Source organism: Phaenicophaeus curvirostris, chromosome 5 (assembly GCF_032191515.1).
Source record: "Phaenicophaeus curvirostris isolate KB17595 chromosome 5, BPBGC_Pcur_1.0, whole genome shotgun sequence".
Taxonomy (NCBI): Eukaryota; Metazoa; Chordata; class Aves; order Cuculiformes; family Cuculidae; genus Phaenicophaeus; species Phaenicophaeus curvirostris.
This window is the reverse complement of record NC_091396.1, coordinates 4673160-4701027: the sequence shown is the minus strand read 5'-3', so window position 1 is coordinate 4701027 and position 27868 is coordinate 4673160. Positions and strand designations below refer to the sequence as shown.

The following is a 27868-nucleotide window of genomic DNA, read 5'->3' as shown; positions in this document are numbered from 1 at the left end:
CTTTCAGGTTGACATCGAGTTCTGGATGACTCCAGACTGCCAATGACTCCCAGCTCCAGCAAGATCAAGAGCAGGAGTGCACTCACTCCCTAGCAGCCATGCTAACAGAATAAATGAACATTTTATACCATCCTAAAGTAAACCTTGAATAATGTGCATTGTAACCACAGTTGTCTACTAAGGTTTTTTTCTGTTAAATGAGGTGGATTAACACCCACATCTCTTTCCACATCACCTATGGGCCCCCATTAGAGGTCAGGAGTCATTCCTGAGCTGAATTAGAGAAAGGGTCTTTACAAAATATGAACACCTAATTACTTTAAACTGGCTATTTGACACAGACAATCTCTCTCCCATGTGTTGTTTCACCTACAAGGTAGTAACCAATCTAGATGCATATGATAAACCATAAAACTCTGCCACTTCTATACAGCATGATGATCTAGAAGAGAAATCAAACCTCTATCCCCCTCTGGAAGAAATTCCTACCTGAAGCCTCCACTTCTTCTAGCACAAGCCAATACTCTATACTGACTTTCTGTGCTGTGGAGATGCACTGGGAAGCAAAAGGGAGGCACACAGTTCCCATATGCAGCTTTTTAAGGCTGATTAGCAACAGCAGCCAGTCCCACCCAGCGCAATCAGAAAGAGCTGAGTTAGCTCACTGGGAAGAAAGAGAAGAAATCAGCTTCAAAATGTTAAGGTGTGTCCACTAAGTACGAGAGAGGTTGAAGCATTAACACTTCATCTAAAGTCTTATCCTAAGACTAGGAAAGGAAACATGACTGAAGTCAACAGAAGGTGATGGAAGAAAAGGAGGAAAGGGAATTATATTTCTTGACTTCCACCCATCACTGTAGACTTCTAAAACTGAGCACATTCATCTTTAGGATGTAAGGGATTTGTCTTCTGGTAGGTAAAACCCACTGCCATCTTCTTGTCAGAGGAACAGCTGTTCAAGTGCAAGTTAGGCACCAGGACTTGTTCTCCCAAGTTGCTTTGGTCTCTAAAACCAGTTCCAGTTTTCTCTGCGATTTTATTCAAAACGCTAAATTATGACTTCAACTGCAAGATACATTCTAGCTCCTTCAGAATGTAAAATAAGCAATGAGAATATGAAATTACCCACTGACTCCAGCTGCGATATGCTTGTTATTTCACACTTTCACCCACACTCACTGGAAATTCAGTTCAAATATGACAAATTGAAATTTGATTTTAATGACAATTAATACATGGAGAGTTTTTCCCCCTTCTTTTTATTCCTTACATCCCATAAATTCTGAAAACAATGATGTGTAAAGTGGCAGAAGGCGAGTCAAATACCTCCTGAAGGTATTTCAAAGCACCAGACATCTAAGTGATAGTTGTCAAGCTCTGCAAAACAAAAACAGACACCAAGAAACCCAAAACGCGCTTTAATCTGAACTGTACCTCTGGCCATTCAGCCCCAGGCCTAGCACTACAGCTTTTCACAGCATCCACTAATACTTCTGTGCCATTTCTAAGCCAGGGCACTAACATTCCCCTTTCAGTCTCTTGAATGGAAGCGATGCAATGCAGTATAACCAGCCGGACCTCTACACAAAAAGATCACAGAAGTAGGGTTTCGCTCTGTGTTCAAACTGGTCACATTTGCAAAGCTAAACACCAAGTCAACCTGCTGCACACAGCAATCCGGTAGCTTTAGTTCTCTAGAAACGCAGCTATTTTTAAACTGCAGTAGCAATGTGAACTGCATAAATTAGCATACATTCAGCCTTCACAGATAGTTCTCAGTTGACTGTGTTACACAGTATGAATTAACACTCTGCAGATTCCTTGCTTCTACTAACGTGGTCAACCATGCAATTGATGTGGTTTAAAATCTCCTTTTTCAGTCCTCCAAAATCTCAGTGGTCTTTTTACACTCCTCTGTTCCTTTCCAGTACTATCAAATGCTTGGGTTTCATTACCCATCTCAGAAGGTTTTCATGGGTAACTGGTGGTTATGCGGCTTCCTAACTGCAGGACATCCAACTATTTTCTCCGCTGGTGATTTTCTCCTTGTGTGCAGATGGCATTAAAGTGGAGTGCAGATGGTAACCCACAGCCCACAAACTCCTCATTATAATTCAAAATAGCGCATGCAGCTTTTCGATCCTTATTTTCTCTTTACGTTATTTTTTGACATTAAAGGATAAATTGCTGCTTTCAGAAGATACAACCAAAGTAATGATATCTGTTTATAGTTTAGAACCTTCACCTGCAAAGAGGTAATGATGCGCCTTGTATCTTCACGAGTTTTATTAAAATCCATAAATTATTAGTGGAAAGGATTTTAAATCAAATATCTTTAGCTTTGATTCAAGTATGACCTTAAGGAAAAAAAAGAAACCAAATGATAAGGAAAAAGCAGATCACACTCAGGCATGAAGGCTTAAGAGTCACACAGCTATTTAAGGTAATTTTATGGCTCTAGGTATCACTTTACCTGAGCTGCTTGGAATTATAATTGGATTTATCTCTGCAGAACACCTGTGAGATAACCGAGTTGCTGCTGACAAACTGCCATGGGCAGCAACAAGGTGACTAGTCAGAAGCCACACTGATGGCCTGTGGGTCATCAGGGCTCACACACTCACCACTGCATCCCCCTGCCCTGTAAGGACCCTTCTTGCCCTTCTTGGCAGGAAAGCATGGCTCAAAATGAAGGTGCCATCAAAACCAGCCTTATCATTCTTTCAAGTTTTTTCACAGCATGTCCAGTCTGGTGGAACTGGCTTTCCTAACCTTTTGACCAGTTGGAAAAGTCCTAAAAGTAGCAAGTTAAAAATATCTGTGGTGGAAAATAGCAAGGAATGAAACACTAAGCATTAGAGGTCAAGCCTGGATCCCTGAAAAGTTTGCATTAAGTAATAAAAAACTATTAAAAGAAATAAACTTATCCCTTAGTTATAAAAAGAAAACAAATAATACTTAAAACACCCAAGCAACATGGTTGATGAGGATACACTAATTCGCAGTCGGCTCTTAGAGCACAAATGAAAAGTTGGCTTATTTACTCCCTTTCCAGAAGCCTAGTCAGACTCAATAAAGACAAATAGCATTATTTTTTTTAAGTTTTGACCTGGTGCCTGACAACCAATTACTAAACCACATCATTCTACCTTAGCTATCATGGCACCTTCCAAACTATCTCACAAAATAGTTTCTCTGTTTAAAGTATGGATACACGTTGCTTAACTAAATTCACTGCCTTTAAGAGTAACCATTAACAAACCTTTTCCTCAAATGGCTGAAGTTATTTGCGCATTATACATCAAAAACATTCAGATGTTCAACTGAGATATGGTATAAATACACTACAACATAAGTAATTTGACTATATAATCAAGGACTATAATCTTCCACAGCACGTAGGCATGTTAATGATCTTACATATGGAAAACATGAGATGAAATAATGAAGTATGTCGTCACTGAGCGCAATTTATCGTGTCTACATTCACTGAAGAAGATTATAGGACGTCATGTTCTTAGTGATTTCCTTTTCACAATAAAAAAGACAATGATCAGTTTTCATTAGGGAAGACCTGTCCTTTCTGTTGTACCAACATGACTTTCGTGTCCTACACACCAAATACAGCACTGATGTCAATTGAATAACTACGTGTCATCTTCTAACAGAAAGGTTTAGAAAGGGTAATAGAAATGTTTAAACTTAAGATGCAATATTAAAGGACTTTTATATCACAAAAGAACTTAACAGATATGTTAGTGGCTTCTGCTTAAAACTAGTAAGGGTCTTCAGAACTGACCATCTGAAACTGCTGTTCCATGAGAAACCTCAGCTCAAGTCATGACTCGAGCGAATAAAAAATTTCCAGAGAAAGCTCCATCATAACTGCCTTAAAAAAGCCCTGACTTTGCAGAGTCCCTCTTCATAGCACAATGTCTGCCAGTTTCTCCAAAGGAACGTTCAGAGCTCTTTAGCCTGAGAGACCCATCACCTATGGAAAAGCAAGAGAATTCTGACAGAGGACAAAATCCTGTGCCAGCATTTCTGATGGAGTAAGAGTGACTCTATCACACATCCATTCCTCTGTGAGAAGCTGAATCTGCCTCTGACAAGGTCAATTTTGAGAAGGGTTGGTATTAAAAGATTATGCTCCCTCCATCCTCTCACTGAGGCTGTGCTAATTATTTCAGGGGAACGAATGAATTCTCTGATCCTCCAACTCTTCCTTCTCTCACAAGGTGACTCTAGCTACCCGCACAGCACCCATAGGAATAGCATGCCACATCCTAATTCCATAATTGTGGAATTAGCCATTTTCAGCCTTGAAATTTAACCGTAGGAAATTGAGTATGCAGTAATCCATGTAATCCAGGCCTCTACACCTGTCCCTCTCCTAACTAATCTCGCCATCCTTCATCATGTCACATGTTAATTTAGAGTCCTATCGGCTAAGGTCAGTGTAAGTGGATGCTGAAGAAGTCACACCAAGTATTTTTCAAACGGCAGGAATTTCTTCCTTAGTGAACTCTGCAAGATACAGAAATATCAACAGAGAGCAAAGCCCTTCCCCAGCGATACATAAACCGTCTCCACAAATGTTCTGGGATGCAGTGAAGAGATAGAATAAATAAATAAATAAATGCAGTGTAGCCCTGGATAATGCGATCTGCTGGTATTAAGTTTTCTCCTGAAGGAGTTAAGGATATACCAGCTGCTCTACATTAAACCGAGCTGGCATTTTAAATCATGCAAATTAGCTGAGCTACCATCCAGTTCAGCCCAGCATTTAACAGCATCGCTGCAAATGATGCGCGGTGCTGGCCAAACCAAGCCCTGCCATTTCAGCTGCTGTCAGAGAAGAAAGGAGGAGGCAGGGTAATGGCACTGAGTGATGCTGCAGCTATTCACAAGATGGTTTACAAGAGACTCCTTCCCACCACAGGTATTGTTCACACGACCAAAACGTGCACACAAGCATGGAAAGCCCAAGGCTTTTATTTGATGAAAATCCTTTTATATAAGCTAAGAACCACTGCAAAATTATCTAAAATTAAATGGTTTGCCAGTAGAACACTGAACTTTCAAATCTCTCCTTGCTTAATGCCGCATAACAAACACTGAGTGGATCTGACGGGCCATCGGCTCAGAAATGCTGACACAGCAGCCTACGGGGAGCCCAGGGTGGCATCAGTCCCCACCACAACATCTCACACCAACAGACATTTCTCAGACTATGAAGATCTGTGTTTGTTCAACGCAAACCCTTTTCCCGCCGAACCTCAGAGAGCTCAGGAGGCAGTAAAGAGGACTAAATCTTATCTGGTTCATGTTGTCGTGGCCAAGAGATTAAGTTTCAGCACAAATCTGAAACTGTGTGTAGGAGAGTGAAGGATCTGCTATCAAGCAGTCTAGGAGCTTTGTAGATTCTTTTTGTTTGGTTTTTATTTCAAGTTCTTTCATATGACTTCTCTCTTTTGCCTTCCTTTCTTCCTTTCTTTCTTCCTTTTCTGCTTTTTCAAGTGCCTACTGCACCCATGAACCTGCTCAACAAGGGGAAGTCGGGATTGATTCCTGTGTTAAAAATAAGATACACTCACCTTGCTATTTGACCTGATAGACTATACCACTAGTGGTTCTGATCACAAGCATCCCAGTGCCCAGTACTACATCTGCACTGCAGCTCACTTCACCTCCAACAGGGCTGGTCTTCCAAGTCTTCCCACCATAATGCCTTTAGCTATCGAATCATAGAATCACTGAGGTTGGAAAAGACCTCTAAGATCACTAAGTTCAACACTGCCACGCCTACTAAACCATGTCCCAACATGACACATCTACACACTTTTTTAACATCTCCAGGGATGGTGACTCCATCACTTCCCTGGGCAGCCTGTTCTAATGCTTCACCGCTCTTCTGGTAAAAACATTTTTTCTCATATCCAATCTAAACCTCTCCTGCCACAGCTTGAGGCCATTTAAGCCAAAATACACCCAACAGGAGGAACATCTGCTTCAGGATCTCAAAAGCAACCCATGGCAGGAGCAGCTGAAAGGATCTTCACACAGGATCTTCGCTGACCTGCTAACACCTGAGGCCTGGGGAGCTGGTGGCAAGGACAGGATACAGCAGGCTGTAAGACCTGGCTGTAAGAGGTTACCTTTCCCCTCAGCACACACTCCTCCACCCAAAGACAGTCCTTACATAGGGCCATCCCGGGGTTAACCACAGAGCCTGATGTCTGTCTGTGCTTCCCTTTGCTGCAGGCACCTACCACAGCTTGGCCAGTGGATCCCAAAGCCAAACATCTCACAGAAAGGCATTGCATTTGTCACAAGGCTTCTCATTGCTTGGCACAACAGTGAGTGACCACAGGGAAAAGAAGAGAACCTGGGTAAGTCTAGCTTGCAGAAGATGCTTCCATCATGAAATTTTAAGTGCATGACATATTCATTCACAAACAGATCCTATTCCAGATATTTCTGCTCCTTACAACAACCAGACTTCCTTCCACCAGTTTGGAGTCTAAGTATTGAACCTTATAAAACAATCCACTCCATGTGGTCCAAACTGTATCAGGTAAAAGACCAAGAAGCTGACTCTTCCAGGCAACAGAAAAGAAAATCTCCATTGCTGCAGTGAGGGAAGTTTGTATCTGACTGCTTGGAAACAGGATCCTAGGCAACCGCTGCTCTTCCCTCTTGAAAAGCAGAAAGTGGTTTTGTTTTGTAAATTAAAGCAAATTCATTAGAATTCCCCTGGCTCAGTTGTGTAGGGATAAATAGCACACTGCTGCCTCCCCTTTCCAACTCAACACTGGAGGACAGGCACCTTATTGCCAGCTTTCTTTGGCAGCCATCGTTTAGCACATTACCCTGGAGGATCAGACCCCTGTGAGCTCCAAAGCCCATCTCGGCGGAGTAAGACACAGCAATGCTGAAAATACTCCTTCCCAAAATAATCCATCCCAGTTAAGCTACAGACAAGTCTGGAATACGTACGGCTGTCCTGAGAAGCAGACTGACCCATACTTATTGAGCAAGAAAAAAGCAATCCATTTTTAAGCTGTTGCTTCAAATGGCCAATGCACATTTGACTTTGAAAAACATATGACATTTTTAAGTTAGTTTTAAAAGCTTAAATAGCTGTAAGACTCTTTGAAATGAATAATAATTTCTAACTGGATCAAATTCGTCTTATCAGACCAATTCATTAATTATTGTTTCCACCAGCTATATAGGTAGAATCATGGAATGGTTTGGTTTCGAAGGGAACTTAAAGATCATCCAGTTACAATCCCCTGCCATGGACAAGGACATCTCCCACTGGATCAGGTTGCTCAAAGCCTCATCCAGCCTGGCCTTGAACACCTCCAGGGATGGGGCAGCCACGACTTCTCTGGGCAAGCTGTTCCAGTGCCTCATCACCCTAACAGGAAAACATTCCTTCCAAATATCTAATTTAAATCTCCCCTCTTTCAGCTTAAAATCATTCATAGAATCATAGAATAGTTTGGGTTGGAAGGGACCTTAAAGATCATCTAGTTCCAAACCCCCTGCCAGGGGCAGGGACATGTCCCTCTAGAATCCCTAGGTTGGAAAAGACCTTTGAGATCATCAAGTCCAACAGTACCTGTCTACCACTAAATCCTATCCCTAAGCACATCATTTATGCGTCTTTTAAATACTTCCAGGGATGGTGACTCAATCGCCTCTCTGGGCAGCCTTTGCCAGTGCTTGATAACCCTTTCAGTGAAGAATTTTCTCCTAACATCCAATCTGAACCTCCCCTGGTGCAGCTTGACACCATTCCCTGTCATCCTACCACCTATCACTTGGGCAAAGAGACCAACACCCACCTCTCTACAACCTCCTTTCATCCTACTTCAACCATTCCCCCTCATCCCATCTCTGCACTCCCTGATAAAAAGCCTCTCTCCAGCTTTCCTGTATCCCTCTTTAAGTACTGGAAGGCTGCTATAAGGCCCCCCCCAAACTTTCTCTTCTCTACACTGAATAAGCCCAACTCTCAGCGTGTCCTCATATGGGAGGTGCTCCAGCCCTCTGATCATCTTCGTGGCCTCCTCTGGACTCAAAGCTGCATACTGATTTTTGCAAATACAAATGTGTACTCTGCATCTGTTCCAGGCCTTTATCCTCCGACACACACACGTACAGATACTGTTCTCACATTACATTCCTCTAATAAAATATAACTTTGCATCGTGCTATAGTGGCAAAGGAGGATTTCTGACTCCCAAAGACATGACATGAGTATTGTACCTGCTTGACCTTACAACACTATGCCTGATAGTTGTCTATCTGCCAGAGGAAGCAAATTTGCTAGACCCCTCGTACAAATTGAGGAGAAATTATTTCCTGGTAATTACATGTCATTATCTGAGAAACCAAAATAGGTATGACGTGGAAAGACAGCTGTTACAGTCTTCTAAAAATACCTGTGCAAAACCAGTATTTAACTTATCAGTACTAAATTTACCTGTAGTTTCTAATAGTGGACATGGTTCAAGGGGACATGACTAAAGAAAAAGAAATCAGCTTCTAAATATTTATTTCAAGATAGACAGGTGCAACAGAGCCTCGGTATCCAAGTTTATCATAAAACATTGGCACACAAGCGAGATTAACATCATGAAAATCCACCAGGGTATTCGTTCCGTTCTACCAATGCGCAAGTCCACAGAATTAATAGATGGTTAAAAAATATAATATAAAAATAATGCACGGTCAGCTTTTGCAGTAGAAAATGATCCTGTCAGGCACAGTTCACCTCATTATGTGAAAGAAAAAGGTATTACTAGAACATTCTTTACAACTGAGAGCATCTCTCAGTTGTCCAGGTGACAAGTCCATCTAATGGTTTATATCGATGTAATATTATGATGATCGAGTTAGTTGAATCCTTTTATTTGGAGAAAGCATAACCAAATCATCAAGATCTCAGCACTGAGAACAGCTGCTTCTGCAGACATGTACATCATTCGGGCTGTCAAGGTTGACTTGTAGGTTTTTTTTAGTTTTTTTTTTCCTTTTAATTTATTTTTACAGCATGAGAAAGCCTCAATTTGTATGACTAGATAACTTTGTTGTCAGGCAGGTGGGGATAAACATCTCTGGGTTTCTCTAAGAAGTCTTTACGGCCAGTCCACTACACCTCTGGGGTCATCATGTCTAAGAACCCGTTCTTCACCACAGGCATGGAGGGAGCAGCAAGTCAAGTACCTTGTCCTCTATTCCCGTGAGCTCCCAGAGCTTGAAGGAGGGACTAATAATATTGAGTACTTTTATGAACAGACCAACACCTACTTTCAAAGAAAATACTGATGAATCCATCAACTTTTTGACCAAGAATTCATGTTTCAGAGATCTGACCATGTTTTTTTGTCAATCTACCAAACCAGTAATTTCCAGTCCCTAGTTCCTTAGTCTCTACAGTTCCTAAGTTTTCCTTCTTGCTTATAAAATCTGAACAACTACTATTGGAAAGTAGCCCATGACCTCTCTTTACAGCTGCCACTTCTTCCAATACAGCTTCACTCCTGACCAGCAATTCTGAAATCAACATACTGAACATGAATTTATCGCTACACACTTCTGTACTCTACTGTGGTGGTCTTTACGTAAAGGACAAGACTGAAGAAATGGAGCAATATTAGTGACAGGTCAGGTAAAATAAGGAGATCTAGGAACTGTGGCCAACTATGAAGGAGAGGATATGGCAACTTCTAGCCATAGCTGTAGAGAAAACACCCACACAAGCTGAGAATAGAGAGAGGACTTAAGGAAACATTCAAGACAAGGTGTGGACATAGGGTAAAATTTAAGAGGCCCTGAGAATAAACAAGACGTTGTCAAAATATGAAGATATGGCAGTCAAAAACTGAACACAAATAGGAGCGAAACTCCTGGTAAAAGCACATTTTGAAATGCAGAAGTTAGATATTTTTTTCGTTCATGTATTGTTTTCCCACACATGGCTTCCAATTCTAAAATAAACCCCAAGTAAAATGAAAGATAATCCAAGGACAACACACCTAAAAATACTTTCAAGAGGGGAAAAATAAGGTGGAATCAGAATAAAATTCTAGATCTCAGCCTGTTTTAAAATAAGAAGTGATCTGTTTTCTCAATTATTTATTTTAATAAATGGTTTATTTGTTTTAAGGTTTAGCAGTTATTTCCATATCTATCATTTGCAAAACTGAAAAAACTGAGAATGTTTCCACAAACCATTTCAAAACGAATGATTTACAGATAAAATTAGAGGCATAAAAGTTAGTGCCAAGTTTTTGACTGAGGTCCAGTTCTTGGTGAATGGAAAACCAGCAGCTTCCTGTTACAAAATGTACTAACAGTTCATATCTAATAATACACATAAAATCTGACCATTTATATACTTCAAATACAGATGTTTCTAAATATAATATTCAAGCATGGTATTTTTAGACAGGTAAACTTCTCAGAAGAATGAATCTGAGTTTGGTGAGATTATATAGTTTGCTGCAAGGAAAAAAAATGGGTTAAGTTTTAAAAGCATCTCCTGACTTACATCAAAATAAATAGATAGTTTAGTCCCAAATCTTAAATACACAGAAAATAAATGAGAAAAAAATGGAAGAACAGAAAACACATCCTTCTATTAAAGGCCTAGCTATCACTTTATTCAAAAATGCATCTACTTAAAACAGCACTTATGATGTTTACTCCATGTTCTAAGTTTGGGAAGTGCAAACAAAATAATTATTGATTTAAATCCCTCCTTCTTTTCTTCCACTTTGGTAGGAAAAAAGGATTTGTAGGCTAAAAGCATTAAAAACTCTCAAGTAAAACAGAGATTTTTAAATGAGTGAGGAGATTGAGGGAAGGAAAGCTATAGAGAGGGACTGGGCAGGCTGGACCAATGGGCCAAGGCCAACTGTATGGGGTTCAACGAGGCTCAGTGTTGGGTCCTGCACTTAGGACACAACAGCCCCAGGCAACGCTGCAGGCTGGGGGACAAACGGCTGGAAAGCTGCCTGGCAGAAAAGGACCTGGGGGTGTTGGTTGCTCGCCAGCTGAATATGAGCCAGCAGTGTGCTCAGGTGGCCAAGAAGGCCCATAGCATCCTGGCTTGTGTCAGAAATGTTGTGGCCAGCAGGAGAAGGGAACCGATTGCCTCCCTGTACAGCACTGATGAGGCTGCACCTCGCTTACTGTGTTCAGTTTGGGGCCCTTCAAAGCAAGAAAGACATTGAGGGGCTGAAGAATGTCCAGAGAAGGGCAACAAAGCTGGTGAAGTGTCTGGAGAACAAGCGTTATGAGGATTGGCCGAGGGAACTGGGGTTGTTTGTTCTGGAGAAGAGGAGGCTAAGGGGAGACCTTATCACTGTACTACCTGAAAGAAGGTTGTAGTGAGGTGGGTGTTGGTCTCTTCTCCCAAGTAACAAGTGACAGGGATGAGAGGACACAGGCTGAAGTTGCACCAGGGGAGGTTTAGATTGGTTATTGGAAAAAAAAATTCTTTAGGAAAAGGGTTGTCAGGCACTGGAACAGGCTGCCCAGGGAGGTGGTTGAATCAGCATCCCCATAGGTATTTAAAAGACATGTAGATGTGGTGTTTAGGGACATGGTTTAGTGGGACTTGGTAATGCTAGGTTTATAGTTGGACTTGATGATCTTAAATGTTTTTTTCAACCTAAACAATTCTATGATTCTATCAGCTATCACTTGGATAGATAGAAAGACTTAACGCTCCTCTGTTGAAGCCAACTGCAGCTCAGAGAAGCCTTCAACAAAAACTGAGTGTCTACAGAACTGAAATATAACACATACACCACAGAACAGAAGTTCTGTGGAGCAGCCAGTGGCCAAACAACTCAAGAAAAGCAAGAAGCAAAACTCTAAAAACTGTCAAAGAAATTCACCAGTGTGGCCAGGGAGGCAAAGGCAGGCAAGGAGAAAGCAAGAAAAAAAAAATTAAATTACTAAGTAATCAATTTTTGGTTTCAAATGGGCCAAAGTGTCTTGCACGGATGCTGCCATATATCAAGTGTCAGAGCAGAAGGTGATAAAAACTACTTGCTAAAACAGAGGCAAAGAAGGTGAGAGTGTCCACTGAAGAATAATTTTATGGAGTAAACTAACGGTTTCAAGAACAGAGGGAGCACACGTGGACACCACATGCATAAGCATTTTGAACTGATTAACAAGTGGCAGCAAAAGAAAAAGATAATCTAATAGTCAAGGAACTAGCTAGAAATCTCCTGTAGCACCACAGACCTTACAACCTTGGGTAAGTCTCTTTGTGCCTTAGCCATTCATTTATAAAATAAGAACAATACCCCTACCGCTAAGGAGCATTCTTAGATTAAGTACACTAAAATTTGGAAGCCCCTTTAGGTATTACCTATCAGCAGAGATCGGAGAAATAGTGTAAAAATATAAATAGTAAGCAGGAAAAAAGGTCACACTGAATGAGTGTTTCAAAACCACTAACTATGGGCTGTAAAAACCTGAGTGAATTCAACAGCAGTATTATAAGCTTCACAGTAAATATATTTGAAAACCTCAACTCAATAGTGAAGGTACTGAACTTGGCAAAGAACATTACATGATGACCAAAGGCTCTTTTACTCAAGAACTGTCATGAACTGAAATCAGAACAAAAATCATTTTCACTCATTATCCAGTAAAATTAAAAATTGAATGGAAGTTTTAATTCCAAGTGATCCTTTGGAGATTCTAAACAAAAATCCAACAGTGAAAGACCCATGGAGCTTATAGTGGAATCCATGCCAACTGTATCCTGGGCTGCATCAAAAGAAGTGTGACCAGCAGGTCAAGGGAGGCGATTCTGCCCCTCTAATCTGCTCTTGTGAGACCTCACCTGGAGTCCTGTGTTCAGTTCTGGAATCCTCAGCACAGGAAACACATGGAGCTGTTGAAGTGAGTCCAGAGGAGGCCATGAAGATGATCAGAGGGCTGGAGCACCTCCCATAAAAAGACAGCCTGAGAAATTTGGGCTTGTTCAGCCTAGGAAGAGGAAGACTCCAGAGAGACCTTATAGCAGTCTTCCAGTACTTAAAGGGGGCCTGCAGGAAAGCTGGGGAGGGGCTCTTTATCAGAGAGTGCAGGGAATGGTTTTAACCTGAAAGAGGGGAGATTTAGATTAGGTATTGGGAAGAATTTTTTTTCCTGTGAGGATAGTGAGGCACTGGCACAGGTTGCCCAGAGAACCAGCGGCTGCTCCATCCTTGGGGCAGCTGGAGGAGGCTTTGAGCATCCTAATCCAGAGGAAGGTGTCCCTGCCATAGTTGGAACTGCATGAGCTTTTAAGATCCCTTCCACCCCAACCCATTCTATGATTCTATCCCACATCTTTTGTCCCAAACCAGGGCATTACAACAATGCAGCTTTTCTTTTAAATGTAGAACACTGAAAACTCCATGCTAATAACCACAATAATAACAATTTATGATTATTTTTTTTCTGGTAACATCTCATTTGGAACAACTCCTAACAATTTTGTATTTATCTGTATGTATCTGTAAACATACTATCAAAACCATTGTAATCATAAATAGGAGAAGAATTTGGCTGCTTAATAGCCCCAGATTGCTTACAGTGTATAAAAAAAAAAAAAACATCAGAAAGCAAGATACAGCTAAGTTCTTTTTGTAGGAATGTACTTAAGTATGTAAGTATAATTCCACAAGCAAGCTCATTAAAACTAATACTAATTTAACATTATTTTTGTGGTTATGTATTTTGATAGCCTGAACGAATAGTTTTTAGATTTGCCCAACTTTTCAGTACAATTTCTCCTTTGTACACATCCTAAACGTGGCCTTATTTGATTTCTTCCAACAATGAAAAAAAGCTGTCTTTCATGGTGAAATTATCAGTATTACTGACTACATTTCTCATGATTTCTTTTATAGTGAGCTCAGCAGTGAATCATAGAATCTTAGAATCACCAGGTTGGAAAAGACCCACCGGATCATCGAGTCCAACCATTCCTATCAATCACTAAACCATGTCCCTTAGTACCTCATCCACCCGTGCCTTAAACACCTCCAGGGAAGGTGACTCAACCCCCTCCCTGGGCAGCCTGTTCCAGTGCCCAATGACCCTTTCCGCGGTAGTAAGACCAAATTTGTGGCAGCTCACCTAACGGCACTGAAACCAGTCAATGTACATCTGACTTTGAATTGGGTTCAGAGAAAGATTTGCTTGATTCCTACCCCTTCTGCAAAATGGCTCCACAGTAAAATTGTGAAGCCTAGTACCATGCATAAAACCAGCTAATGCATGTATGACAGAATGGCATAATTTCACTGCAGTGTATTTTATTAATCTTTCTCTCTATGAAGCTTCATATTAACAAGATAGTGATGTGGAGGTGTAAATGGCTTCTGATACAGTTAATTAAAATACAGACATGTAATTACTAATATCTGAACTATATGGCTTCCTTTGGATAGTTAGTGACATGGGAATGGGCGTAGCGAGGCAGGTTAATCAACAGCCAACAGGATGCAAGTCTCTGCTCTTGAAACATTTGATCCAACCCTAAATTTGAAGCATAGAAAAATACTGGAGCGATGTATTAAGTGAGCAGTCTGTGAGCAGCTAAAGTGCTTCAAGGCAGTGTAGAACTGATGGAAAAACTCCCTGAATTTTTTTCAATAGTGTGCTATCAACCTAGGAATGGCTATCCAATAGATTTTTTGCAAGAATCTGGAATGGAGCTTCTCTACCAATTCCATTCCATACTGTTGTCATTGACTTGGACTACAGAGTGGCTAATAAGAAAAACCACCCAGGGACATTTCTAATCTCAATGGGTATTGCAAATGTCTCTGGAGCACACCCCGTACCTAGAACACCCAAAACACAGATAGTCTTCACAAATTAGGGAAGAAGAATTAAGACTAGAAAACGGGGAGATCTGGAATGCTCCAGATCTACAAGTCCCTAGATCTGTAACATCCCAGATTGTCCCAGATCCAGAACGCCCAACTCAACACGATCTTCACAAACTGGGAAAGCAACATGAAGAACTAGGTGACCAAAGTGGTTTTATTGCAGACAGTGGTATCTATCAGTTGTGAACTGAACTCTTAAAACAAGGTCTAGGCAAACTGAGAAGAGTTCTGCAGACAGCACAAAGAGTCGTAGGAGTTCTAGAAATCTTGAGAGAAGAGGTTGAAAGTATTAGGTTTGCCTAGTGTAGAGAAAGAGAAAAGTGATGGAGAACATGGCAACACCTAGTGAGCACCCACTTTCCACATCCACCTGGTGAGGATAACACCTAACTGTCAGCAAATGAATACTGCAAAGACATTTGCAAAGAAATAAAAAATCCCAGCCCATCCCTCCTTGCCAAACATTCAGGGCAGTTGTGGGCAGTTGCTGAACACACATTAATACCAGGTTAAATAAATACCTGTCTACTTGAAGTGTTTCACTGGAAGGGTGGGACCAAAGACTGCTACAGTTACTTAAGATAGGCACAATGATTATTTTTTAGGTTCTCCAGAGAATGAAAATCAAGAAGCTAGAGAAGACAGCATAGCAGCAATAAACACAGTAATTAAATCCATTACCTCCTTCAGTGGCCTTCACAATAACATGGCAACAGACTGCATTCCTGAAACAGTATCTTTCTTCTTGCACCCTGCAGGAACAATTTTACCATGGACTTCTAATTGACAATGGCTTCTGTCTTAAGTAACTAAAGCAAATTTAGTGGCCAAATACATAGAACTTTTTTTCAGAAATGCTAATAAATTCCATTTTGTAGATGAGAGAGCACTATCTGGCTATCTACTTGACGGAAGTTTCTCTGGTAACAAAGTTAAATATTTCCAAAACAATGCTCTCTAAATATGGGTACAATTTATTGGCCATGTTTTCAAATTAGACAAAATAAGCACCAGTGCAATAGCAGGATACTGTTGTGCACAACACAGGGGATTTAATATGGAAAAATGAATGGAGTGTGTATATCAGTAACAATAAAATAGGAACGATACTGCCATGATTCATCGACTGAAGGCTTCAGATGAGCATTTACAATAGGCTTGATGCTAAAACTCTCAGACCTTTCTTTGAAAAGTGCTTCTAAAATACCATGAAGAATGCTTTTTATAAATTGCACTGCATTTTTAAAGAAGATGTTGCCCTTATACGGCCTTAAAGGCACAAAACCTCCCGTCACTATAAAATCCAGCTTAAACATGTAAAACCATATCAAGAAGAACAAAAAAGAGAAAATATCGAAATGTTGAGAAGTTTTCACTGATGCCACATTTCTCAACGGACACACCTCGATTTTCAGCAATTTTTAAAATATTAGTACTTCAATGAATACCACCTTGCAGTGCCCATATTCTCAGAAGAATCAGGCTCAAGGTACCACCTAGCACCAAAAAAAAAGCTCATGAACCTAGCACTGGTATGTGAGTGGCTTAAAACATGCTAAAACAGCATGAGAACTTGGTCTAGTATTTTCACACTATGATTTCTGGTCTATGCAGTAGATGCAGCTTCTTCTCAAGAATATCAGTAAACCATGTGCTGGAAGAAAAGCTTACAGAAATTCCAAGTGGAAGCATATATACACCGTGATGGGAGAGACAAATTCATCTGCACAAAGAGGTAAAAGTATTCTATCTATTCATGCCTCCCATCACCTCTTTCCCTGTAAGCAGATGTCCCAAACGTAAGGTCAAGTTGTTTTCTGTCCTTATCTCATGCACGTAACTGAATTTTATATTATAAAGTGCAAAGAGGATGAACTTCAACAGGATTAAGAGCAACTCCCTAAATTACTCCCAGAACATCCTGTGGCTTGTTGGTTATGAAACCCTCCAGAGATACGACGAGTTGGAATTCCATTCTGTTGAAACAGAAGCTGAACTCAGATAGCCCACTCTCTGAGCGAACACTCTAACCACTAGGCAGTTGTGCAATAGCAGTGCTTCTCTGCCACTTAGGTTGAAAGTGGCCTGATATCACCCTAAGTATTGATGGAAATAGCTTATGTGTTCAAGAGGGGGTTTGGAGCTGCAAATTCCAAGTTCAGCCTCAGCAAGGAATACAGCACAAGTTAAAGAAATTTCAGTCATTTTTATTTCTCTTCATTTTTTCATCCAAGTGTCAGAATCTCTTTTTATTTCTCTCTCTGCCCACACAGGAGCACATCATATCCTTCCCCATGTGCTGCAAACTCCATGCAGGGACTGAGATCTATAAAAGATATGTGCCAAAACATTTGGTATTGGTCCAACTTATAGATCTTAACTCAACATGCCAGGGTAAGACTATAATTTCCCTCAGTCACAGAGGATGTGAGGTGCCTTACACAGTAGACTGCACCGGGCTGTATTGGTGCATGAGATTAAAATATCCAGAGAAGCAGGTGATCACCCACATAAGACACGTCTATGATTCTTGAGATAGTCCTACTGCAGTGTTTAAGACTAAACCAGGCTTATTATCAGAAAGCACTTTTACACCTGAATGTAGCTGAAGGTCTTCCAAGATAAAAATGCTTCAGAGCTGCTGACATTCCATCTGGCAGCTGTCCATCCATCCTGTTCCTCCTCCCTTGGGAGGGAGAGATGGGAGAAAAAGACAAGAACAGCACCCTTGATACAACTGATCTGGAAAAATCTCCCTCTAGATATAGAGCGATGTTCCAAATTACTACCTTGGATGACAAAGACCTGCATGCTTATGTGGGCGGAGGGATCAAAGTTGGATCAATAAGAATAACACAAAAAGACTTGTGTTTATTCAAGATAATGGATAGTAAAACAAACCTCACTGGTTCACACCTTAAAAGGTGCTGGTCATCTGCTAAGGCTGATACACAAATGAGGTTGCTGAGAATGACAAAGCTTAGTATTTCTAATGCTGCTGAAGTTATTAAAATTCCAAACCATCTGAAATGCCTTTGACAAAATTACTCTCTATTTAAAAAGAGCAAATTAGTATGAAGACTCTTTCATCCCCAGGATATAAAAAAAATGGGGTTTGTTCCACATCCATGAAAGAGTTAAAAATACCACAGTATTCCCCTTCGTACTGCCAATGGCTACTAGTGGCAGGATCTCTCTGATGATAACCTAATATAAGATGAGAAAGTATTTCTGAATAACAATTGCTTTTTGCAGGAATGTAATTTACTACACAAAACCCAAGGTGTTTCTGAGAGGAAGAGCAGCATATAATGAGATTTTGCTGACATTTCAGAATCACAAGGACAGATTCTAGCAGGAGGAAAGGAAAAAAAAAAAAAGAGAGTACTCATTTCTCCCTTAAGAATACGACGTGATGCACTGGGCGTTCTGTCTACTGCCACCACCCTGCCAGTGATACTTGTCTGCCTCCTTTTCCTGCTTTCAGTCCCTGAGGAACAGCCACAGTCGTATTCGCCTGGCTTGAGCAGCCCGATACATCACCCTGTCTACCAGCAATGGAAGTGCAGCATATCCCAAAATTCAGGGCACGGGGCCAAACACACCCAATCAGTAGTCGTACTTGTCTTAAGAGAATAAGGTTATGAGACCATAGATTTCAAGATCTACATGGTAGGGATAACCTATTATTCCTTGAGGAAGGGAAAGAAAAAAAAATAAAAGATAAGTATCTGTCATTATTTCCTCACTGCAGTATAATGGCATCACCTTCTCCTGAGCTCAGACATTGGTAGAAGCAGCTTGTAATGTATATGGCTGTTGCCCAAATGCATCACGCTGCTCTACAGCAATCTCTGTACAACGTTAATCAATTCTGCTTGCTGCAGTAGACCATCTGCTTTGCTCACACCGTAGTACGCTAACGCATACTATCTGCTCCCACTGCTGTTGAGCACAGTAGAGCATCAGCAGGACAAGGCAATCTGAGCCATGCTGAAAATGTGACTACGGTAACAAAAATGAAACGAGCTGAAGAACACACATTTTTCCTCCCTATACAGGAAGCAGCATATATCAAAATACATTAGGAAACTGATGCACGTTAAAGGGAAATCTAAAAAATGCATATTGATCATGTGCTGCATTGATGATGTCATGCACATACAGACAATTCCACTTGAGCCTTCATTTCCTACATAATCTATTTAATTTAGCTGCACTGAGAATGACATGCATATTGTAATTTAACATCAAGCCCATTCACTCCCCACACAGCTACAGTGTTCACACAACTAGTGTTCCAGTATAGTACAGGACCAAACACCAACCGCATTCATGACAGGCAGCAATCTTTCCCCATGCCAAGCACCCAACTCAGGCATCACAATTAGCACCTACAAGAACACATCCCATACCCAACATTTCTTCTATATCCCATCCCATAAAGCCCACAAGTTGAAGCAATGGCAACAGAGAGAAGGCAGCACAGGCAAACAGCACACACAGCACCATCCCTCACCACCCCACCATCAGCTCCACCATGCTGACAAAATTACAAAGACATCCCTTGGTAGCACATGCCACTATGCGGAATATAAAATATCCCACCACTGTAGACAGATGTTATCACACACACACACCCTTCTCTCACTACTGTTCCCACCGCTACTATCTGCCTCAGAAAACCTGCTGCACCATTCAACATAGAAATAAATCCTTGCATACACCTCCCCGACATTTGGTACTTTCTAACCTGTGTGTCAATTCCATTTTCTACCGAGCTACTCTTCCTTGGTGGGAGTCCATCTCCTGCGTTTTCTTGTCCATTAGGAGATTTGAGAGGAATGTGGCTGGAATACAACGGCTTCGTCACCTCCACCTTGTTCCCAAACTTCAGGTAACAGGGCTGTGGGATGGTCCTGGCCGTTGGGACATGCAGGATTGGAGCAGCGCTGTGTACGGGTTTAGGTAGTCCCGATTTCATTTTGGAGGCTACCAGGATGGCTGGCATTTTCTCTTTCTGCTTTCCTAACACGTTTCTGTCAGCAGCAGCAACAGCAGAAACAGCAGGCAGGGAGAGACAGAAGGACACGTTGGGGAAGCTGCTCTACACTAAAGCAGCCTGGTTTACTGCAGGGATCTCCAAAACTACCTTAGAATTTAAAACCAGCAATAAAACCAACTGACAAAAAAAAAAAAAAAAAAGAAAGAAAAATAAAAAGGCAAATGACTCTCAGCCTAAAATATCTCCCAGCTGTATGTCAGCCTTCCACCTGTTTCCTCTAATATTATTTTCAGTTCTTCACCACTGTCCTCCTTCCTATCTCTGCTGGTTTTTAACTTGCTCCTTCCTTTCTCTGGCTGACTCCTGTAATTTTCTTCCCTGGAAATGGGGAGACTTCCACTCCGTTATCTTGTCACCGCATCTCCAAAGTGAGGCAGTCCTTTGGAATAGGATAAAAAAAAAAAAAGAAAGGAACCTGCTGCTGCGTACGCTTCCCCTTCCCTACGCACTAGAGAGCGAGTGAGCAGGATTTCCAGCTTAAGATGTCTTTCTTCAGTCTTAGCCAAGAAGCAGATGTAGCTCAGTGTGTTAATGAGTGATGCCCTTGGATACGAGCCTTAGAGAATCAAGCTTCTTAAGCCTTAATAGCTGGGAACAGGACAACGATGCTGGAGCAGAAGGAGAAACGTCCACTGACAGAGATTTTAAATGAAAAGATGCCAGTGGCTACAAAATTTCCCGGCTGAAAACCTGGAGGAAACAAAAAAACAAGCAGCCGGCTGTCAGAGGGAAAGGGAAAGCAGCCGCCACCGCATTTTCCCTTCCCGCAGTGGAGCGGGTCCCCCCGCCCGGCGCCGCTCAGCGCATCCCGGGGGGAACGGGGAGGGGGGACGGGCGGCTGCCTCCCCGGCTTGGCCCTGCCCGCTGCGAGCAGGAATAACAACAACAACGACACGCACACACACACACACACAAAATCCTTCTGTCTGCAGGGGGAGGAGCGGTTCCAACTCCTGGGGAGGGCAGGGAACTCCGCGGGCTGCGCAGCCCCGCGTTTGGATGCTCCGGGGCTGCGGAGGTGGGGGGGGGGGGGAAGCTTTGACCGGCTTCTTTTTGAAATTTGAAAAGAGTTGAGCGGGGGGAAAGGGTGTTTTCAAATCAAAACACCTGGAGATGACTCATTGTTCGTCGGGAAAACTGCCGCTGCCAGCACCAACAGGAATTTGAATAAGCACAGTGAGTAATGCAGCCCTATTATAGCAATGCCGGCTCGCTGCTGGTCGGAGGATTTCTTTCAGTGTCCCACGTTCCTCCCCTTGCTGCTCTGCAGGTCCGTTACAGCCCCCGCATCCCTCATTCCTCACGACTTTGGCCCATTCTGCCCCTCTATTCCTCTCTTGTCAGACCTCTTCTGGAGTGTCCAGTTCTGGAATCCTCAATGTAAGAAGGAGATGGAGCTGTTGGGATGAGCCCAGAGGAGGCTACAAGGATGATCAGAGGGCTGGAGCACCTCCCATATGAGGACAGGTTGAGAGAGTTGGGCTTGTTCAGTCTGGAGAAGAGAAGGCTCCGAGGAGACCTTATAGCGACCTTCCAATACCTGAAGAGGCTACAAGAAAGCTGGGGAGGGACTGTTCACAAAGGGTTTTAGGGATAGGACAAAGCACAATGGGTATAAACTGGAGAGAAGCAGATTTAGACGAGACATAAGAAGGAATTTCTTCACTCTGATCAGTGGGGAGGCCCTGGCACAGGTTGCCCGGGGAAGTTGTGGCTGCCCCATGCCTGGAGGTGTTCAAGACCAGGTTGGATGGGGATTGGGCCCCTGATCCAGTGGGACACATCCCTGTCCATGGCAGGGGGGTTGGAACTAGATGATCTTTAAGGTCCCTTCCAACCCAAACTATTCTATGATTCTATGATTTTAGAGAGGTGTATCCTCCCCCCTCTGCTCACAGAGCACCGTCCTGGACCACAGAGGATTATCAGCATGGAGAGGTGCCTGTAGGCTCCTAAGGGGCTCTTAACAGCGTGACATACAGTGCCATAACTCCTTATTTTCAGGCTTTGAGCTACCACATAGGCTTCTTACATTATATAGAGGATGGGGAGGGTGCCTCAGAATAATGTTCATAAAGCCAGCAGGAGACATGGAAGAGGAGAATGCATTTTAAATCACATCCTTGTCACAGCCCCAGGAATCGCATTATTTCCCTTATTATTTCTCCTTAGTCTCATCTCACTCACTGCCTGAAGGCAGAATCACTGCACCACTGCCTGGGTGGCAGGGACAGGAGCCACCTCAGCAAGCAGAGAGGAGAAATCACAGAATCACAGAATCACAGAATAACCAGGTTGGAAGAGACCCACCGGATCACCGAGTCCAACCGTTCCTACCAAACACTAAACCATATCCCTCAGCACCTCGTCCACCCGTGCCTTAAACACCTCCAGGGAAGGTGACTCAACCACCTCCCTGGGCAGCCTGTTCCAGTGCCCAATGACCCTTTCTGTAAAGAATTTTTTCCTAACGTCTAGCCTAAACCTCCCCTGGCGGAGCTTGAGGCCATTCCCTCTTGTCCTGTCCCCTGTCACTTGGGAGAAGAGGCCAGCACCCCCCCCTCCACAACGTCCCCTCAGGTAGTTGTAGAGAGCAATGAGGTCACCCCTCAGCCTCCTCTTCTCCAGGCTAAACAACCCCAGCTCTCTCAGCCGCTCCTCATAAGGCCTGTTCTCCAGCCCTTTCACCAGCTTTGTTGCTCTTCTCTGGACTCTCTCCAGAGCCTCAACATCCTTCTTGTGGTGAGGGGCCCAGAACTGAACACAGTATTCGAGGAGCGGTCTCACCAGTGCCGAGTACAGAGGGAGGATAACCTCCCTGGACCTGCTGGTCACGCCGTTTCTGATACAAGCCAAGATGCCATTGGCCTTCTTGGCCACCTGGGCACACTGCTGGCTCATATTCAGTCGGCTGTCAACCAACACCCCCAGGTCCCTCTCCTCCAGGCAGCTTTCTAGACAGACTTCTCCCAGTCTATCCTTGAAATGTTTGAAATACACTCCGGGTGAGTGTCCAGCCCACAGAGCTACTTGGCAGGACAGTGGAAGCACAGCTCCACCGCCCTGCCCCATCCATCCAGTGAGGAGTGCTCGGAGGACAAAGGCTGAAGCACACTCAGCCACTCATTTCCAGGAAAACTGGGTCCTGTCTATTTGACATCCTGACTTTTGGGAAAGTTTTAGATGTGCAGACCCTGGGTGTTCACATATGAGACTCAGAAAAATGAAGCATTTCTGGATCAGAAGTGTTTCCAGGATTAGGCAGCAGAATTAGGATAGCATTTTAGGAAATGGAAATCAGATGAGATCTGTGTCTTGGATCCTTATGAAGATGTCATCTTAAATTACTTATCCAGGGTTACACAGCAAGTGGCAGAAATGGAAATTAAAAGTCAGAATTTGTGTTCTGCTCATTATGAAGTACTGGTCTACTCCAGCTTTGCAATGTAAACCAGTCTGTCTCCACTAACAGAACACAGTTTCTGAATACATGACCCATATTATGTGGGGTTTTATGATGTTGCTATGTGCAGTCTGCCCTCTCCCTTTCTTAGCACAGGCCCCCGATTGCATAACTCAAGGTCCCACATGACACATGAAGAGCAGGCACAGGGGACAACGAAGCTGGTGAAGAGTCTGACACACAAGTCTTATGAGGAGTGGCTGAGAGAACTGGGATTGTTTAACCTGGAGAAGAAAAGGCTGAGGGGAGAACTTATCTCTCTCTACAACTACCCGAAAGGAGGTTGTAGCGAGGTGGGTGTTGGTCTCTTCTCCAAAGCAACAGGTGAGAGGAAATAGCCTCAAGTTGTGCCAGGTATGGTTTAGATTGCCTATTAGAATAAAATTCTTTAAATTCTTTAAAATTCTAATGAAAGAGTAGTGAAGCATTGGAACAGGCTGCTCGGGGAAATGGTGGAGTCTCCATTCCCAGAGGTGTCCAATAAACACATAGACATGGCACTTCAGGCTGTAGCTTAGTAGACATGGTGGTGTTGGGCTGACGGTTGGACTTGATGATCTTAGAGGTCTTTTCCAACCTTAATGTTCTATGACTCACTAGAGTTTTGGTTGTTGCTCGGACTTTTCAGCACATCTGCTTTCGCATACACCAGGTCTGCCAGCTGCTTTGTTTTAACTTGAGGAGGGTAACTTGTTTGGTTGTTATTTTTACGAGTAACTGTTTTGACCCTGGTCTGTCTATCCACCAGTCTGACACTGGAAACTACACATCTTGGTTCATCCAGCTCACCGAGAAAGATCTCCTAATGTTTACCCTCCTGTCATAGCACCATGCACAGTATCAGCTTAAACACGACTATATAGAAAATATTAAAGCCCCACAACTCCACAAAGAAAGTTACATTTACCATATGAAAAGACTGGTAGTTATGGATGCAGAAACGTGTCAAATGCTCCGATATCATTTCCATTGTTCACTGCTGAAAACTCAGCCTTGCTTGCTAAAAGCAGGTTGGGCTGAAGCACAGAAAACTTGACAAAGATCCAAATCTGAAACCAAGGCTAATTTTAGGCCTGTAATAAAATATAGTAATGTTTAAAAGCTATTAGAAGATCTAACTGACAGCTTTATGTTCTGTTCTTCACTTACACGTTTTATGAGGTTCAGGCCACGAATCCCAGATGCACAGAACTTGCCAGTTTTTGTTGTTCTGTTTTCATCTTGGAAAACTGGCTAGGTTACATGATACCAAAACAGACACAAAATTAATTTGAGCAAAAGAAAAGGATTCCTTTCATTGCTGTTCTAACAATTATTGAATCTGATCCTTTGATGACAGTGCATTGAATATTCCTCAGCTAGAGGAAACTACTTGATTTCTTGGTGTGCAGTCCCTGCTCAAGTGAAGATGATCTCTTGTGGATACATTCAATCTATGTTCCCACCAGTTGTTTTGCTGAATCAATATAACATGGTCCCCTTCTTTACCAAAGCTTAATGTGAATTCCTAATAACACATCTGAAGAGTGGCCTAGAATTACTGCTTCTCTTATGGTTTCAGTAAATAACAGCGATTTCAGAGAAAAGTTTGCATTAATAATTCATTGTCGTGTAATACCTGGGGCTTTGTTATGCGTATTTTACACTACAGCATAATGCCAGTGCAACGCACCGTACTGTATCCAGTGGCAGCACAGCCATACTATGAGATCATAAATTGTTAATACATCACATTACGATCTATCTCTGCAAAGACAGCCACCATCAGTTTCAGTCTATCTTTGGAAGTGAGTATTTTTAAAAAGAAAATATTTGATTTTACTTGTTAATAAGGCCAGGATTTTTAAAAGAAACTACTTCTCTTGAACAGTCAGTGGGACCTGGGAACCTAACTTCCTTATCTTCCTTTAAAAGCCGAATCAGTTTTCCCTTCCCCTGTTTTGAATCAACCGAATTTCTTTATCTGAGCTATAAGTAATATGAAAAAGCAGGCAAATTATCTAAACAAAAAGCAAGAGTTCCATTCCTTCCTGTCACAAATGTTGGATAAGCCACTAAGTAGGGGCACATTCCCTTGCAGCCTTAGGTTTGATGAGTATCTTGTCCTAAGTAGTCACAACAACTCCCCCTTACCTGCCTGTAGTCATATATCCACCCACCCCCCAACTGGGGGAGCACACAGAGAAAAATGCTATAAACAAGCACTTTACTTCCCTGCTAGGAAAAAAACAAACACACAAAAAACCCTAGTGACTTGGCTTATGGGAATGAGTTTTAAGCTCAGGAGATTGCTCAGGATTCGAGCTGTGGCTGCCTAGCACCACGTTGCGCCATCTCAAGTGCCAAGGCTCTGGTGTCAAGAACCAGCTTAATATTCTCAAAATGTTAGTGAGCAGATGCATGTGAATCAGAGATCTTAACACATCAGCGGAAACTGCTTGAATACTCTGTAGTTCAAGAGCTTGTAGGCAAGTCAGCGCATTGCCCAAAACAAAGCCAGTAAACCGAACAAAAACCAGGGTCGACTGCTCTTGAACAGATGATCTTTATGAATGAGATGAATGTTTCTGGAACAGTAAAACTATTAAAGCTGCCTTCATCATTCATACGCTATCAATTAGCAGGGTCTCTAGACCCAAGTGGAAAGAAAATGTGTATATGGATTATTGCATGTGGGTATTGCAAGTAAAATTAAAAGCTTTATGAAATGTAGCAAAGGATCATGGAAGGAGACCTTCCTTTTGACTTTGTGGTTAATATCCATCCTCAATGAAGCCAAATGTTACATTAGGGTAAGTAGAAAAACTGTGTAAAATTATTATATCAATTAGAACACCTCGTTAACTGGTCTGGTGGTTCAGAACTGCTGATGGAACTAAACTCAAGGCTTGAAAACACTTCAATCAATGCTATCCTTGTCTTTTAGGCATTACAGATATATGTGAAATCTCCCAGAAAATCAATTTAAGCCAAGGTGAATATTCCTAAAATGTCACCATGTACTGTCACTATCAGAAGGCTTAATCGTTCTTACAAAACAGTTCTCATCAAACTTTACTACTGCCAGGCAACCAGCTGTCCTATAGACTGTGGGCATGTTCAGCCTTGGCTCAGCTCCATCGACTTAAGTGAAGTTATGATAGGAATAAATATAGACCTATTTTTGGTACTGCAGGCATTTTGCACATTCACATCCATCTTTTGTCCCTGATCAGAGTATCAAATATATAAAAGCCTGAGCCCATCTACAGAGTTACATTGCCATTTCATAAAAGCACCCAAATAGGTGTAAATGGGACCAAGCTCCTAATTTTTGTGTTCCCACAACAGGAACAGTAAAGGTTAGAAAAGAGGAATGTGGGTAGAAGCATTATATAATCTGGCATCCTCTCACCACAGCAATTATAATCTGTACATGTGAGTTCTTTATATAGATCAGAGAGAAAAGGAGGAAACCTTGGTTCTGTTCCCAGTTCTTTTCACAGAAATCTTGTCTGCAGTACACTAATTCTGATCTAAAATCCCTTTTGTAATTCCCTGACACATTCCTAATTCACGCTGGGTTTAATTCCACCGCATTTTCTAAGTGTCACGTTTTAAAAAATACACAAGCTAAGGTCTACCTCCAGAAGAACACTCGTTATGCTCGTTTTCAGAAGATACATTAAAAGTTTAACTAGCCATACTAGTGATACAGACAGATACTTTTGCATAGTGACACAAAATGGCATAATTTTAAATTAGCATCTTCTAAACAATGCTGGTATTTAATCCTGTTTCTGCACCAGAACACTTCATAATTTTGTAATGTAAGCATGACCAGTAGGAGCTGGCATTATGACTGCACTGAAATACTTTTCCCATCTCATTCCAGATTGGTGTTTTGTTTTTTTAATTTCATGATACATTTATCATTGGACTACATGGCCAGCACTTTACATAAATCTTGTTCTGGTGATCCTTCACTGAAAAGCTACCTAAGTTTCTGTTGTCATAATAAATGCATTTTAATCCACATCTTTGATTTCATTATGTTTCCATCCTTTTTGGATCTGTAGCCATATTAGTTTCTCAGAATCTAATAAAAATTGGGCTTAGCTGGCTGGAGACAGACGCACTAACAGGCGTCTGTCACTGGCTTTGAAAAGGTCTGTCTGACTTCGCATGTCAAATTTATTCCTCAGTCTTAAACTCATCAGGAACAGGAGTGAAAGGTCTGAAGAATGCAAGAGCTTATTTCAATCAGTGCTTTCTGCAGTGTTGTAAGATTTAGATGCATATCATACGTCTATACTGTACACCACTGTGTAAAACATGTTCACTTGAATAACCTTTACGATCCTAACAGAGTAGTCTTGTCCTGCCAACCTATATCTCACCTTGACTTATATGTTTCTTAATGTCTGTGACCAAAAG

At 42.0% G+C, this 27868-nt stretch overlaps 1 protein-coding gene across 5 annotated transcripts in view; it reads right to left on the bottom strand.

Annotated features, from left to right (window-relative positions):
- NAV2 (neuron navigator 2) overlaps positions 1-27868 on the bottom strand; it is a 419911-nt gene that overhangs the window by 206485 nt on the left and 185558 nt on the right. For 4 of the 5 annotated variants that reach the window (XM_069857429.1, XM_069857431.1, XM_069857430.1 and 1 more), the window contains exon 1: positions 19678-20756. The exons of the other annotated variant lie outside the window; for it this stretch is intronic. In XM_069857429.1, the coding sequence (XP_069713530.1) occupies positions 19678-19935 (258 nt within the window). In that variant the 5' untranslated portion in view covers positions 19936-20756. Of the gene's footprint in view, positions 1-19677; positions 20757-27868 lie in introns of those variants that run through there. 5 annotated transcript variants of the gene reach the window in all.